This window comes from Neolamprologus brichardi, chromosome 23, assembly GCF_056152115.1.
Source record: "Neolamprologus brichardi isolate AB-2024 chromosome 23, ASM5615211v1, whole genome shotgun sequence".
NCBI classification, from domain to species: Eukaryota; Metazoa; Chordata; class Actinopteri; order Cichliformes; family Cichlidae; genus Neolamprologus; species Neolamprologus brichardi.
In genome coordinates, this window is record NC_142125.1 from 17,514,738 (window position 1) to 17,529,858 (window position 15,121).

The window sequence follows — 15,121 nt, forward strand, 5'->3', positions numbered from 1 at the left end:
CACAAGAAGCGTATAGTATAGCTTTTATTTTGGAAAGAGCCATTTCTCTGTAATAAACTCTCTTTTCCAAAGATGAGTGATTTCTTAATCAGATATATTTATTATTTTATCCCTTTGTTGTTTCAGCAACATTAAATTTAAAAACTCTACGTTTGAGTTAAAATATATATTTATAATTTTAATAAATGACAAATTAAAAAAGCATGAACATTTTTTTTGTATCAAAAAAATATCAAACCGTTGCACCAAAATATCGAAACTGTCACGGCTGGGGCAGCAGTCGTGTTGTGGAATGAAAGGAGGACCCAAAATGCAGGCAGCCGACTGATGATATGAGTGAGAGTTTATTTACAGGTGACAGTGGCAGGAACAGACAACGAATCATGAGACATATTAACGGAAACCTAAACTGGGAAAACTAAAGAGCAACTAGAAATCCTCAGGACACGGGGTGAAAGGCAGAGAGACGCAGACTGACGGAGGATACCAAAAACACAGAGATACACAGATGAACGCAGACGAGCTGACAACGAACACAGACCGACACCCACTAAATACACACACACAAGGTAATCGGGTAATCACACACAGGAGGGGAGAACAGCTGATCCTAATACACACAATGACTGGAGGACACAAGCTGAACACAATGACAACAGACACAGACCTTCAGAATAGAACAGGAAATCTAGAACACGAGCCTTCAAAGTAACGCAGGAAACACACAGACTGATTTACAACACAACACGGGGACATGAACAGAGCACCGAGGACAGACACAGGTAGGGCTGATAAAACACTAAACTTCAGGTTCAACCCTAAACTAATACAAAATCAGAATAAACACAAGGCACAAAAATGAACTTCAAGGAAACACAAAACGCTGGGTCAAAATGACCCAGGACCATGACAGAACCGAACCGTGAATTTTGTGTATCGTTGCACCCCTAGTTTCTAGTAGAATAGGCATGAAACACCTTATCCAGGAAGTGTTCAGCACCAAATCATCATGTTAAAGGGGATTGCTCATCCGAGTGGTCACAAGGCAGACTGGTCCTAGGTGTGAGGCTAGACTAAGAGTGATTATGAATATCCCTATGATAAACTACAACAGCAAAAACCAAGTTACCCTGCCTAGGACAAAGTTACCAAGCACCTTACTCTAGTCCCAGGCCAGGGTTAGTACATTAGGATTGACTGCCTGGTTGAACGAGCCTTAACCCATGGGCTTCAGTGTATGGACTGAGCAGTCAGGGCATGATATTAGAGGCAGAGCTGATGTTGTTTTGCTCGGAACTGCTAAAGAACTGATGAATATTTCTGGAGAGAAGGTGGACTTCTCATTTGTCAGACAGTCTCATAGTTGAGATGAAAATAATCTCTTTAAATTACTTTTGGCTGTGAAATGTGTGCAGCTAAAAGCTGCAACGAAGGATGACTGGACTCAAACTGTCAGAGAAAGAAACATTGACCTTTACTTAAGACTGCAATCTGTAAAGATTTAACACACTGTGAATAATTGACTATATAAATATATGGCTTTAAGTTGTAACAGTGGAAGTAAGTCTTTTTCCATATGAGTATTGTTCATGTCAGCCCTTTTTCTGCTTTAAATTATCAAGAAAAAATGATCTGCTGATGGTGAGACGTACTCTGAAGATCTGCTAATGTTCATAAAGCTGGAGGTTTATACAGTCTTCTCAGAGAGTGACCACTGTGTGCATTTTTAAACACGTATTAGCTCTTCAAGTTGGAAGTCTTCCCACTTTGTAAAGCCATCATGGAAAGACATAAACTGATAAATGGTTGGCCATTCGGTTTCTTGATGCCCAGTTAAAGTCATGCTTATCTGGATAAATTTTGCATTTGCACTCTGCTTCTTCTTCTTCATGTGTGTTTCTGTGCTGCAGCAGAGCTCCTGCTGTTTCTATTATCCACTTCATACTCCCTCATTAACAAGCCTGACCCCGATACTCAAACCATAAACTGCCTTCCCGCGTCACTAACGTGGAGCGGAGCCTGAAAGCCTCCCGGCAGTTCGGGAACTTACCGGCGCTCTGCTTTCCTGGCAAAGCAGCTTTTTTTCCAGCAGCTCGTGGTGACTCACTGCTTGTATACTGTACTGTATGTCCTCTGCAGTTTTCCAGCTCTGTTTCTGCCTCATCGGCTCGTATAGCCGATTGCTGGCAGCGGGGAGGAAACTGAGCTCAAAAGCGTGAAGAATCCGAATGCGTGAAAAACAGGCAAATGCCTTTAAAGACACAGCCAAACTCCTGAGTCTGCAGTTTGTGGGAAACCACAAGCAAGTCAGTTTGGTGATGAGTAAGTATGGTGGACGTCAGAGAAAGTAGTTAAAGAGAAGGAAGGAGGGAAGAAGAGGTGTCAGCAGGAAGCACAGAACCAAAACAAGGAGGAACAAAGTTAAAACCATTCTGAGATAAAAATCATTTCCAGAAAATCCCTGCTGTTTCCAACATAAAATCGCTGACAGAGTACAAACAACAATCACTTAGAAGGAGATGCGCCTTTTTTTAAGGCCCCTAGACTCTAAACTGCTACTTTCATATGTTTGCATTTGCTTTGAACAACTTTGTGTTCAACAGACAAAAACTACAGTTACATTAAACAGGTCTCCTGGCACCTATAGCCCCAGGTACAGTGACTTGACCCATGTGTAAAGGGTTAGATAAACCGACACCAAGTAAGTAACAAAGATTGCAGTTCCTCTAATGCAAGGCTGGGGAACTCCAGGCCTCAAGGGCCAGTGTCCTGCAGATTTAAGATATTACCCTGGGTCAACACACCTAAATCAAATGATTAGTTTATTACCTGGCCTCTGGAGAACTTAAATACATGTTGAGGAGGTAATTTAGCCATTTAAATCAGGTGTTTTGGATCAAGGACCCATCTAAAACCTGCAGGACACCGGTCCTTGAGGCCTGGTGTTCCCCCACCCCCCTGTTCTAATGTCTACTTGAGGCTGGCTCCAGCAGTGATTCAGTGTTAGAATATCCACCTTTGCAGCAGAAATACACATGTTTACCTGATACAAAAGCCTGTTACAAAAAAAGACCCTAATGTCCCCCTTCATAACAACTATACAGGGGATAATTTTTATAACTCATCTGTTTGAATTGTATTAAGACTCAAGGTTTGTATTATTAGAGGCATGACCTCGTAGACTGGCAGACAGATGATGACATATGGAGCTGTAGCTGCTAGCTGTCTTCCAGGCTTCGTGTCAGCAAATCGATTCCCTAGAATAAACTGTGTTGAGCTTTTTGGAGCATTTTAAATGTAATTGTCTGAGTACTAGTATGGCTGTTCTATGCTTAATTGTACTAATAGGCCATTCAAGAAGTTTCTTTTGGTGAGCGAAATTTTGGGATTTTATTTATATGTTAATTAGCACAAATGTACAAGTATTTGTGTCAGCTTGCTGAGAAAACTAGCTAGCATTTGCCAATAATTTGGGACTCCACTCTCACTTTGACATTTTCACTTCCTACTCCAAAAAAACACCGCACCACCAGACCTAATATTAAGCCTTAAAAAGAGTTTTCAAATCCATTTCACTCACTGAAATAAACTCAAGTAAATAGCTGCACTGATTTGATGAAAGACGGACCACAGATTCTAAGGTTCTTCTTCAGATTTGTTGAGTCATTAATATTTGCATTAATATTCTTGATTTATATGAATGAAAAAAGAATCACACTCCTTTTCCTACTTTTTTTCATTTGACATTTTTGGCTGTTATCTAATGCAAAGAATTTGAAGTCAAGCATATAAAATATATATATATAAAATTCTTTAGAAAAATACCTGTGAGTATACTCTTAATGCTATATACAAGCCACTGTTCAGGTAATGACTACAGCAGGTATGTTGATATCTCAGAAAGTCATGTATATCCAACCCAAAATTTCATAGTGGTAAAGCATCTTAAAAAGTGCACTTTACATGGCATGTCTGCACAGACCCCTTCATATATAGAGCAGATTGAAAATATAGTTGACTCACCCTGCGTTTGAAGTGTCTGGCCAGCTGCTGATACTCAAAGCTGCTTGGGTCTCTCAGCGCATCGTTGTAGGTTTCCTCTTTCAGTTTCATGCTCAACTCTACCACCTCATCCTTCAGGGGCCTCGGGGGCAGAAGTAACGTGTCTATCTCATTACCAATCTAAATTTGAAGGTAGGCATACGGATATGGGGTTGGTACTGGAATGTCATGTATGAAGGGATTACCTCAAGTCATCTGATTAAACATATTGTCTTACCAAGTTCTCCTCCTCATCTTCCAACTTGAAGCCGTTGTTTCCAAAAAAGTTGCCATTTACGTCATAAACCCTCTCTGTAAGATCGGGAAAGTTGCCATTATTGTATTCGACCACATACTTGGTCGTAATCTCCAAATAGGAAGTAGGGGTAGACTCCTCAGTGGCACCCAGTGTAGTACTTTGTGTTCTCTCTTCAGTGAAATCCACAACTGTTTCTAGGGTGATGGAATCAACTGACTCAGGTGCCACTTCTAGTGGAGTCTCTGTTAAGAGTTCATCCACTTCTTCAGTTGGGGAGTCACCCTCAGCTGATTCTTGATCAGGGTCTTCTAAAGCTACCGGGACACTGCCCTCATCTGAGGCACCATCTTCCTTACTGGGAAGCTCTTTAGGAGACTCTGGGGTGACCTCCTTAGGGGTTTCTACCTCTGAAATTGTGCCTGGTTGGGCATCAGTGACAGCTTTTGAAGATGTTTCAAGTGGAGCCTTTGAGATTTCTTCCTCACTTCCCACTTCAGATCCACCTGGAGGTTCCACTGTTATCTCAGGTGCAGATGTCTCTGTGTCTTCTGGAACAACAACAAGCACAGGAGTGATTTCCTCATCAGATTCTGAAGGGGTCTCTGTAACTTCTGGTGAAGTTTCATCTGTTTCTGTATCTTCAAATCCAGCTTCTTTCTCCGTTACCTCATCTAAGCTCTCAGAGGCAGCTTCTTCTCTGTCCTCAAATGTTTCCCCTTCAGCTGCTTCTTGAGTTTTATTGACAGATGTTAAAACAAAATCAGGTTTATCATCCTCCGTTATTATTTTGGGTTTTGATTGTTCTATAGATTGTCTTGTTGGTTCATTTTTTTCACCAGTTTCTTTTGTAGATTCAATTTGGGCTGGTTCTGTTGTGGGTTGTGTTTTTTCTGTAGTATCTTTGATGAGTTCGCCTTCTCTTGGTTCTTCTGTGGGTACTGCTCTGAGTACTGGTCCTTCTGCTTCTTGAACTGGATCATTTTTGAGTTCAGGTTTCACTGTCATTTCTTCACTTAGTTCTGTTTTTCTTGTCGGTTCTCTCTTGGGTTGTGGTGACTTCTCATGAATCTCTTCTACGGATTTGGCCTCTGTCACTGGTTTTTCTACTAGTTCTGTCTTTTCTGTGGTTTCTTTAACAGGTTCCAGTTCTTGTGCCAATTCTTCCAGAGGTTTAGTCTCTTCTCTGATTACTTCTACAAGTTCTACTTCTTCTGCTGGTTCTATTGTGGGCTCAGTCTCCTTTGTTGTTTCTTCTATGGGTTTGACATCCTTTGTAGTCATTTCTGAAGGTTCTACTATATCTACAATTTCTTCCACAGGTTTGAGAGGTTCAGGTTCATGTAAAGTTTCCACTAAAAGTTTTGGTTGTTCTGTAGTTTCTTCCTTTCTTCCTTCCTCCTGTACAGTTTCTCTAAAGTCATCAGTTGTATCATCTTCATCTTTAACTGGTTCTCCTGTAGCTTCAAATATTTTCCCTTCTATCTGTGTTACATGTTTTTCCTCTTCAAAAGGTATTTCTACAACTACCTCAGCACTTTCTTCCTCTGTTTTGTCTGTTGCGACATCATCTGAGGTTTTTAATGTAGTCTCCACTATAACTGTTGCCTCTTCTGCTTTTTTGTGTAGTTCTTTTGCTGCTGCTTCTGGTGCTGTTACTGTTACTGTTTGAACTGCAACTTCTTCAGCAACTGTATCTTTTGGCCCTTCTACACCAGTCTGTGTTATTTGTTTAGTCCCATCTACCAGAACAACCTCTTCTTGTTTGACTTCTGCTTTTACCTCCTCTTTTGACACCACTGGCATTTCTTCTTTGCTGTGTTCCTTGGATGTAGTTATCTGTATTGCTGGCGGTTCCTCTGTGACACTATATTTTTCACCTTTGTTATGTTCTAATATTAGAACAGGCTTAGAAGTAACCTCAGCCATTAGTGTTGGTTTGTCCTTTGGAGTGTATTCAACAACTGTTACTTCCATCTTATGTGTTGTCGTCAGAATAGAGGCCTGGGAGGGGACTTCTGTTTCTACATTTGAGGCGGATCCTTGTTTTGGAGTCACATTATTGAATATTTCAGCTTCTTCTTCTGCATCTGTTATCAGTAATACAGTTTCTGTTGCTTCTGTGATGACTTTGGTTTCTTCTTGGCTCACCTCTACAACTGCCTTTGAAGGATGTTCTACTGGAGGTGCATGTATTTTGTCTTCAGCTGCTTCAGGAATTGGAAGTGGTATTGCTTCATCAATTGGCTCTTGTAAATCCTCTGAGGGTTTCTCTACAAAATCCTCAGTGAAAGTTTTGTCATGGATATCCAGAGATTTTTCTGGAATTCCTTTAATTTCTGTCTCAACAGCATCTTCCGTGGTTGCCTTAGGGACGTGCTGTATCATGACTTCTGAAGGAGCCTCAGAGGTCAACTTCGGATGTACCTTCTGCCCTAATTCCTCCAATGTGATAGTTTCTGATGCTGTGGTGGGCTTCTGAAGAACCACAACAGTTTCTTCTGTGGGTGCTTCATGGGCCACAACCTCTAACGGAGGTTTCTCACCTTTTGGGGTAACTTCCTGAATGACCTCAGAGTCAACTATGATCACATTTTCAGGGATGATTCCAATGATCTTGTCATCTTCAACTACAGCCTCCTCCTTATCTGATATTTCAGGGATAGTTTTGTCTTCCCCAATTTCTTGATCGATCCAATCTAAAGGCTTATGTGTAACAGCGTAATCAGCCTCTGTTGCCACCTCCACAGAATCCTCAAGCAGCCCCCCAACACTTAAAACCTCAGTGTTAATGTGTGCTGTAGACTCTTGATGTGGACCTTCAGTCACAGAGACCGGAGGAACCCAAGAAGTGACCTCAAGATCTACAGTAAGATTGTCTTGCTTGATTGTGATTGTCTCTGATCCAATGATGATGTCACTCTCTCCTATAGTTGCAAAAAAAGAGAAAACTTGAAGGAGGAGGACAAAGAAAAGGTAGCATTTTAAGCATTACAACCAAATTCTACTGCAGAATTTTTAAATTTTGCTCACCTTATTGTTGATACACTAATCTCGAATACAACAAATAACACCAAAACATTTCTGTGTATATATTTAACTTATCAGATATCATAAATGAGTTTTTTGTAACAATGAGGGTAAGTATAAAATGCTTAAAAGAACTGAAGAGAAGAGCACCAGTTTTTAAGAAATACTCAGTTTATCCTCGCTATTGCAGTTTTCAGCTTCATAAAACAAGGTGTGTCCTTCGCCTCTTTGTTCCTGCTTGTAATTGACATTGACTGTAGAGCTGAAGAATGTTACTTAACAATGCTAACCTGTGACCTAAAGTTCCACTGGAAGTCCGCCATGTTTTCCTTGTGGATAAAATAACTTCCAGGTCTGCCAACAAGTAACTAATCCTTAAAATGATCTGCTAAAAATAGGCTGCAATTCATGACTTCTGACAGCAGGGGTTCTGTTGAGAATCTCATTGAGATCTGGGGACTATCATGAACGTCACAGACTTCATGAACCAAGAGTGTCATGAAAACATTCTGCAGTTTTCTTTCTATTGGATGTCAATGGGAAGACCTCATAGCCGATGCACTTTGACAGAAATCGTACTAATGATGACATGAAACAAAAACAAAGTCAAAATGAACCATCTGTAGCTGTGATCTCACTAACCCTGATAGTTGTCCTGCAGTAACTCTGTCATGTCCACATTTCTGCTTCCAGTCCTCTACTCAGTCTCCATCCATTGACCAGACACTTGCCGTAAATCGTAAATAGGCTTACAGATCTATTCTGAGAGTGGAGCGTGTCACGGGAATCAGCCTCCTGCACCCACTCCTACTTCACATAAGACAGATTTGGTTGTAAGGTGAGTGACTGCGGCTGCTGACACTTTGTGCCACCAATTGGGGTTTCAACAAAGACTTTCAGTGGCTCGTAAAATAGTCACCAGTAAGGCACTAATCTGTATGCACATCCAGTCCATAGATTCCTTCAGGTAGTTGTAAAGCCCATTCATGAATATTTGTTAGGGCTATGCCAAAGATGGCAAAACATCCCTAAACTAGAATTTTTTGGCATGCGCGGGGGCTTCTCAAATCCGTATTTTTTTTTTTTCCAATTTATCAGTTTTAAACCAAAGTCCTGGTGTCCTGGTGGGTTTATCAACTTCCTTGACCCACAATTTATTAAGGTACAATATATAATGATAACACCCTTCTCTGTACAATTTGGCTGAGATGTATCTTTGGAGATGCATAAATCAAGTAACCAGCAATAGTCCACCTTGTGTACACCTGTAGCTACATGTTGAGGCTACAGTGAGTTGTGATTGGCTTTTGTCCAAAACGTGTTTCTGGACAAAGCTGAGCTTTGTGACCAAACAGAGTAAAAGGCTCTGTCTGCCAAGTTACTAAGTTACTACCAAAAATATCTTCATGTACTTTGTGTTCTTGAAAAAAAAAATTGGTCAAAGTTAAGGACGTTTTGAATAACTGGCTTATACTGACCAGAGCACAGAGTTCAAAAGACAAATATTGCCAGATGAACTGATTACCATGATGGGAATTATTTCTGATACACTGGAAAATAACTAAAGCATCTAGTAGTATCTTAAGAATAACTGCTTATTGTATTAAAAGCTCCTTAGAACATTGAAAGGGTAATGGAGACTCCCTGATATCGAAAATATTTACCTGGTGAGATCTTGGTCACTGCATCTCCAGTCTGAGTGGTCGGTGTCTCCGAGCTACAAGACAAACAGAGACAAAAAGCAAAGCATTTAGCAAAAACATGATTTATCTCCTCTAGCACTCAGCTGAGAGAAACATCATTTAACCAGTAGGACAGTGCCAGCTTCTTTAATACTAATGCTTTAATACTTCTGTTTTTGTCCTCTTCTGTGATGGTATGCTGTGAGGTCTAACTTTGTTCAGTAAACAAAGATTTGATGTGCTACAAAAGACATATACAGCATGATAACGTGACTTCTAAAGGGGAACATCATCTGTTTTAAGGTTTCTATGTCCTTCTTGTTTCCCAGTTTAGTGAGAAGAACAATTTTAAAGTCTCGTATTTATGTCCAACATTTACCAAACCCTACAAGTCCACAAACCCTGGAGCCTCATTCATTGTCAATGTACACAAAACATCTGTGAATCCTTAAAATAGTTGGCATTCCCCTTTAAATTTATTAAACTGCAACAATTCCCATGCAGCTGGACTGAGGCATTTTTATTAACAAAAACCACACAACTGTAAAATAAATAAACAAACATGCAGCAAGCCAAAGAAAGCAGAGATGATAAACAAGCCACGCACGCGAGCACTTCACTTTCTCTTCTCCAAACTCTAAAACTGGCCAGCGTCCTGCCAGAGTAGAAAGCAACAAAGCTCAGTTTTCTGTCTCTGGGATGGAGTCATTAAAGCTCTTCAAAATCTCTAGATTAGACTAAAGTTGACACTTTTTTATTTATTTTTTACTCGGATACATTTTGATCTTAGTGCTAATGCCAACGAACACTGTCAGATGTATGCTGTAAACATAGACATAGTGTTAAATAATGAGTTAACCACTTTTCTTTCAACTGTCTGAACTACGTCATGCATTTATTTACTACACACAGCTCAGAAAGTCTGATGTTTGCCCCTCAGCTGGCTTCCAGAAAAGGGGGTAGGGGTGTTAGAGAAACCGTTTAGAGTACAATGTCAGTCACATGTGTTTAATCTCTGTAATATTCTCGATATATAAATATATATATATATATATATATAAGGACCTGATTTCACTTTTTAATATATTGTATTATTTAATTTAGTTCAGTCATTTACCCTCCTTATTGATTTGGAGCAATTTCCTTGGAAATTTATAGAGTATTCTGATTCTGAAGGGCTGCATAGAGATTCAGCATTATAAATAAATAGTAATAAGTTCTGAAGTCCCAGAGTCAGAATATAGAGCACTAAATTAGCAAAATAGGTCTCCTAATTCCACTGCCTGACTCCGGCCCAGCTCTGTGGTTGGTGTTCAGTGTCTGCAGGCCTACCTGCATGGAGTAGGGCTGATGGGCACACTGCAGCAGGTGATCAAACACAACATAGATGTAAATACACAACCACCACTTTTAGTTTTTGAACTAATCACTGCTGGTACAAAAAGTCTAACAAACCATTTACTTCAGTGTCAGGTCCTCAGAAATCTTATTGATTTAATACTGATTAAACTTGATTTAATACTGTTAGGCTATACATAGTGCATAAACTCATAATTTGCTTTGAACTAGCGTTGTACAATGTGTTGTATTGAAGTGAGATATTTTATTTTAAAGACCACAGACTTATTAAGTTAAAAATAATGTTCTAGGAAAGCAGTGTTGGGGAGTAACGGAATACATGTACCGCCGTTACGTATTTAAAATACAAAATATGAGTAACTGTATTCCGTTACAGTTACCGTTTAAAAAGGTGGTATTTAGAATACAGTTACTTTGTTGAAATAAATGGATTACACGGCGGTACTTCCCTGTTTCATATTGTCGCGGGTCAGGACTGGTTGGGTTTTGTTTGACAGCTACGTTCTGTTGTTCCAGGCGGCCGCGTTACGGTTGCCATGGTTACAGGGTGACGCTCTCTCTCTGCGTGTTTCCTGGGTGAGAGAGCGCCTGTTGTTGTTGTGCTAAGCTAATAGGCAGAATGCTACCGGTATAGCTCTAAAGAATGTAGCATCATAGGCAGTGTAGTCCGTGCTGCAGGGAGAATGGACTGCCATACACGTTATGTGTCTGTGAGCGAGGGAGGGAGAAAAAGGAAAAGTACGAGCTGTCATCGAGCAAAAACGGGAGCTGGAAGCATGTAAATATAATAATAACCACTGCAGCCAAGAAGAGTGCCTGACGAGCCCAGTTGTAAGTAAGCTATTAAGACTCGACTGTACACCGTGTTCGTGTTTTCCTCCAAAAACAATAAGTTCCGTTGGAGCAGCCTTTCAACGCCTCTCTATGTCTCTCGCTAACAAAGTTGACCCAGACAACAAAGTAAAGCTATTTTTCGGCTACGAGCCCGACACAGAACCCACCGTATTAGCCAGAGGTCCCTTTACTACGGTTCGGAGCCGCAGACCTTCAGTAACAGTAATAAATCACAGCAATAGTACATTCATGTAGTTGTAAACAGCATGATAATATATTAAGTAATCCAAAGTATTCAGAATACGTTACTCTCATTGAGTAACGTAACGGAATACGTTACAGAATACATTTTGGGGCATGTATTCTGTATTCTGTAATGGAATACATTTTAAAAGTAACCTTCCCAACACTGTAGGAAAGCAATAAACTAAGAATTACATGTATCCATCCATTCTCTTCCACTTATCCAATTCAGGGTGGCGGGGAGCTGGAGCCTATCCCAGCTACCATAGGATGAGGGGCAGGTACACCCTGGACAGGCCGCCAGTCTGTCGCTGGGCCAACACATAGAGACAGACAACCATTCTCACTCACATTCACACCTATGGGTAATTTAGATTCAACAATTAACCTAACCCCACTAACTGCATGTCTTTGGACTGTGGGAGGAAGCTGGACTAATATGGACGCAAATATGGGGAGAACATGCAAAGTCCACACAGAAAGACCCTAATGGTTGAATTATACTTAGGACTATTTTGCTGTGAGGCAACCGTGCTAACCACTGTGTGACCGTGCTGCTGAATTACATGTAGACTGTTTATAATTAGCAGTATTATCAAAGTTGTTGATTAAGATTTTGTTGCTTGAAAGCTTTCAAAGTTCAAATCGTTAAATAGTCCTGTCTGACCTGACAACATTATTTACTGTTTTTTACTTTTTAAGATATCCATGGACATGACACATCACTTAGTGATTTGTTAAATTTATATTTGTACAGTTTACACAATAACACATTTGACTGTCTAATTGCTGGTAACTTACATGTTCATTGCAGCAACCAGAGCAATTCTCTGAAATACAGAAAAACACATAATCACCAAAGAATATCACCAAAATTTACAACTTCTCAAAGAAGCATGAACATGGTTTGCTTTAGCCTGTTACTTTTAATTTAACGTGGAAGGGGAAGAATGGAAAACCACAGCAATCTTCTTTTTGTAAATGTATAATGATGAGAACAGTGGAGAATAAAACATTTTGCACCAATACCACTATCCGAAAGCAGGGCTGCAACTTATAAATATTTTTATTATTGTTTAAGATATCAATTAATGGATCAATTATTAGCTTTAGTGGTGTTCTTACACTCCTGATGAGACTCCGATGCTCCTCTGATTGGCTGAAGAATCTGCCTATGTCCATGACACTGATGGAGCCATCCATGCAGCGGCTCACCCAGTCCTGGTACTCATCCCGCTCGGGCAGCCGATCCCAGAAGATCTTAAAGGCCTCCCAAACTGTCTCCTGACACACTAAAACACACAGAGACACGAATTACTGAAGATAATAAGATCCTGAAAGGTAAAAACTTACTGTTGGGTCCACATTAAAAAACAAAAGTTGTCTGTAAGGCTGTCATTTGTCAGGTTTGTGGTCCTCACAAAGCTACATGACTATTTTAGACGTTATCTTGCCCTAACAAGCAGCTTTTTGTCTGCCTCCATTTTTTTACTTCAACAACTAATAGCACCCCTGCAAGCTCTGACTGATAGGACTTTTAACCTATATCTGACGTAATGTAAATGTGACAAACAATGGAAATCAAAAAAGAGACTAAAATTAGACTATACATGTATATAAATATCTGTAATTCCATATGATTAGAGGCTTCTTTAGATAGTGCTCTGTTATTCAACCAAGTGGTGCTCTACTCAAGGGTACAACATTTCCATATTATAAATCAGCTCCACATCTAAAGCAAGTACATTTTAAAAACACCTCTGTCTTCAGGCCAAGACAGTATCCAAGATCCATCCACAGCAGACCAACAAAAAAATCCACTGTGCTGCTTCTATTTGTTGCTTTTTGTCACTTTGAACACATTTCTTAATGCTAATCTCCTGGGGCTACAGTGGACATATAGTAGTTGTAGTAAGTTACATAGTAATGTGAATGTGCTCAAAGAAATCAATGAATCTGAAGAGAAAGAGTGCAATGGAAAAGAAACGAGGCCTAAAAAGAGCTGGAGGGAAAGAAACATGATGGATGGTTGATGAGATGTAATTTCAACCACATCTGCACTTTGGGGTAAAAAATAAATAAATTCATCTGAGTAGAGCTGAGGTGATTGATTAAACCCTGTAATAACGTCTGTTTCTTCAGCAATATCACATTGCTGTTGCTTTATACAAAGTTTGAACCAAGAATACCCCCACCCCCCCCAAAAAAAGAAAAAAAAACCCTGAATGTGTGAATGTGTTTAAGGGGTTGGTAGTTATTGGTGTGGGATTAGTTTTTAGTTAGCATCATGCCAGCAGAAACCACGTCCGAGCATTAATGAAATCATAAGCATAACTAATTTTAATGTTATAATCATGCACATGACACAGGAATAGTATGTTATCAGAGAAATTTAAATCAAGGATCAAATTCCAGCAATGAAGGTCAGAAAATAGCATCAGTATAAACGAGGAAATACTTTTTTTGTTTCTGGCATCAGAGAAAAGAAACACAGATGTTTCATTTGCTATTTAATTAAAAAAAATTTATATTCTGTACAAAATGTCATTTATGAGTCTGTTTACATGAATTCAATCAAATCAACAGTAAGATTATGAGGCATATGAAAGAAATCCTTTCATGCCAAAAGCATTCAGTGCTTGTTTCTGAAACCTTCCCCGTTGTGTTTACTTTGGGCTTTTCTTTCCCATTATTACTGATCATTGTATTATTTTAATATGTTCAGGTTATGAGACAGATGAATTACGAAGCTGTTGTATTTGTGGTTCTTTGTGTATTTGAGTGCATTGTGTTAAATCCTGTTGCATGACTCCTGCCAACATTTGTTGTAACAGCAATAAAGTTAATTTAGTTCATGTGTTGGTCCAGTTTGCTTTGGCTCATGTTGCTGCTATTTAAAAAAAAATCTGAACTTTTTAATGATTGTTCTGTTTCTTTTGACCCAAATAGAGACTAGGACACACAGAGACATGTTTTCACTGTAATAAAGGTTTGAAGCTGATTGTTCACCTTGGAACCATGTGAGCTTTACTCAGTGGTTTCTTTAAGTGCTTATGTCTGTGTTGTTGTGTTAAGGTCTAAGCCATAGCTAGACTTAAATACAGAGAGATGTTTTTTGATTGATATAGAGGGATAAACTTGATTAAAGTAGAGATTTGACTCATGCTTTAAATCTGCTCAGAAAATCCCAGCAACTCAACACAATTGACAGAACTGAAACTAAAAGGCCGAACGAGCTGATCGGCTTGTTAAGAAACAGTGCATCTGGTGTTGCATGACCTCTAACCTCTGCCACAGAGGTGACAGCAGACTTGCTGCTCAAGCTTATGCTTGGATCAGAGCCTAAGTGAAAACGCTCTAGCTTTGAAGAGAAGATGAAGGGGAAAACCTTGTCGCCTGCAGGCACAAATATCAAAATTAAGGCAGGTGAATCGAAAGAAGTGCAGATGGGCGGAGAGATGTACCTCTGAGATGGAAGTAGCTGAGGTGGTTCGCAATAGCTTGGTCGAACGTCTCCTGAGAGCAAAGCTTGACTCCGCTGGGAAACAAGACGTCCCTCTTCCTTCGAGTTAGAGCGCCGTGTCGTCTGTATAACAACTCATCAGAGGCCGCCACTGGCTCTCCTGTAGATTCTCCACTCTCCTCCAAGCCCACCTCCAGCTCGAAGGTGGCATCT

General features: G+C 39.9%; 1 protein-coding gene across 2 annotated transcripts in view; it reads right to left on the reverse strand.

The window, feature by feature from the left end:
* LOC102784848 (uncharacterized) overlaps positions 1 to 15,121 on the reverse strand; it is a 33,153-nt gene that overhangs the window by 17,126 nt on the left and 906 nt on the right. Inside the window, exons 2-8 of one of the 2 annotated variants that reach the window (XM_087836274.1) lie at positions 14,910 to 15,119; positions 12,571 to 12,737; positions 12,247 to 12,275; positions 10,342 to 10,368; positions 8,992 to 9,044; positions 4,280 to 7,224; positions 4,024 to 4,182 (exon numbers count right to left, since the gene is read on the reverse strand). In XM_087836274.1, the coding sequence (XP_087692400.1) occupies positions 4,024 to 4,182; positions 4,280 to 7,224; positions 8,992 to 9,044; positions 10,342 to 10,368; positions 12,247 to 12,275; positions 12,571 to 12,737; positions 14,910 to 15,119 (3,590 nt within the window). Of the gene's footprint in view, positions 1 to 4,023; positions 4,183 to 4,279; positions 7,225 to 8,991; positions 9,045 to 10,341; positions 10,369 to 12,246; positions 12,276 to 12,570; positions 12,738 to 14,909; positions 15,120 to 15,121 lie in introns of those variants that run through there. The other variant, XM_087836273.1, reaches the window with a different exon arrangement.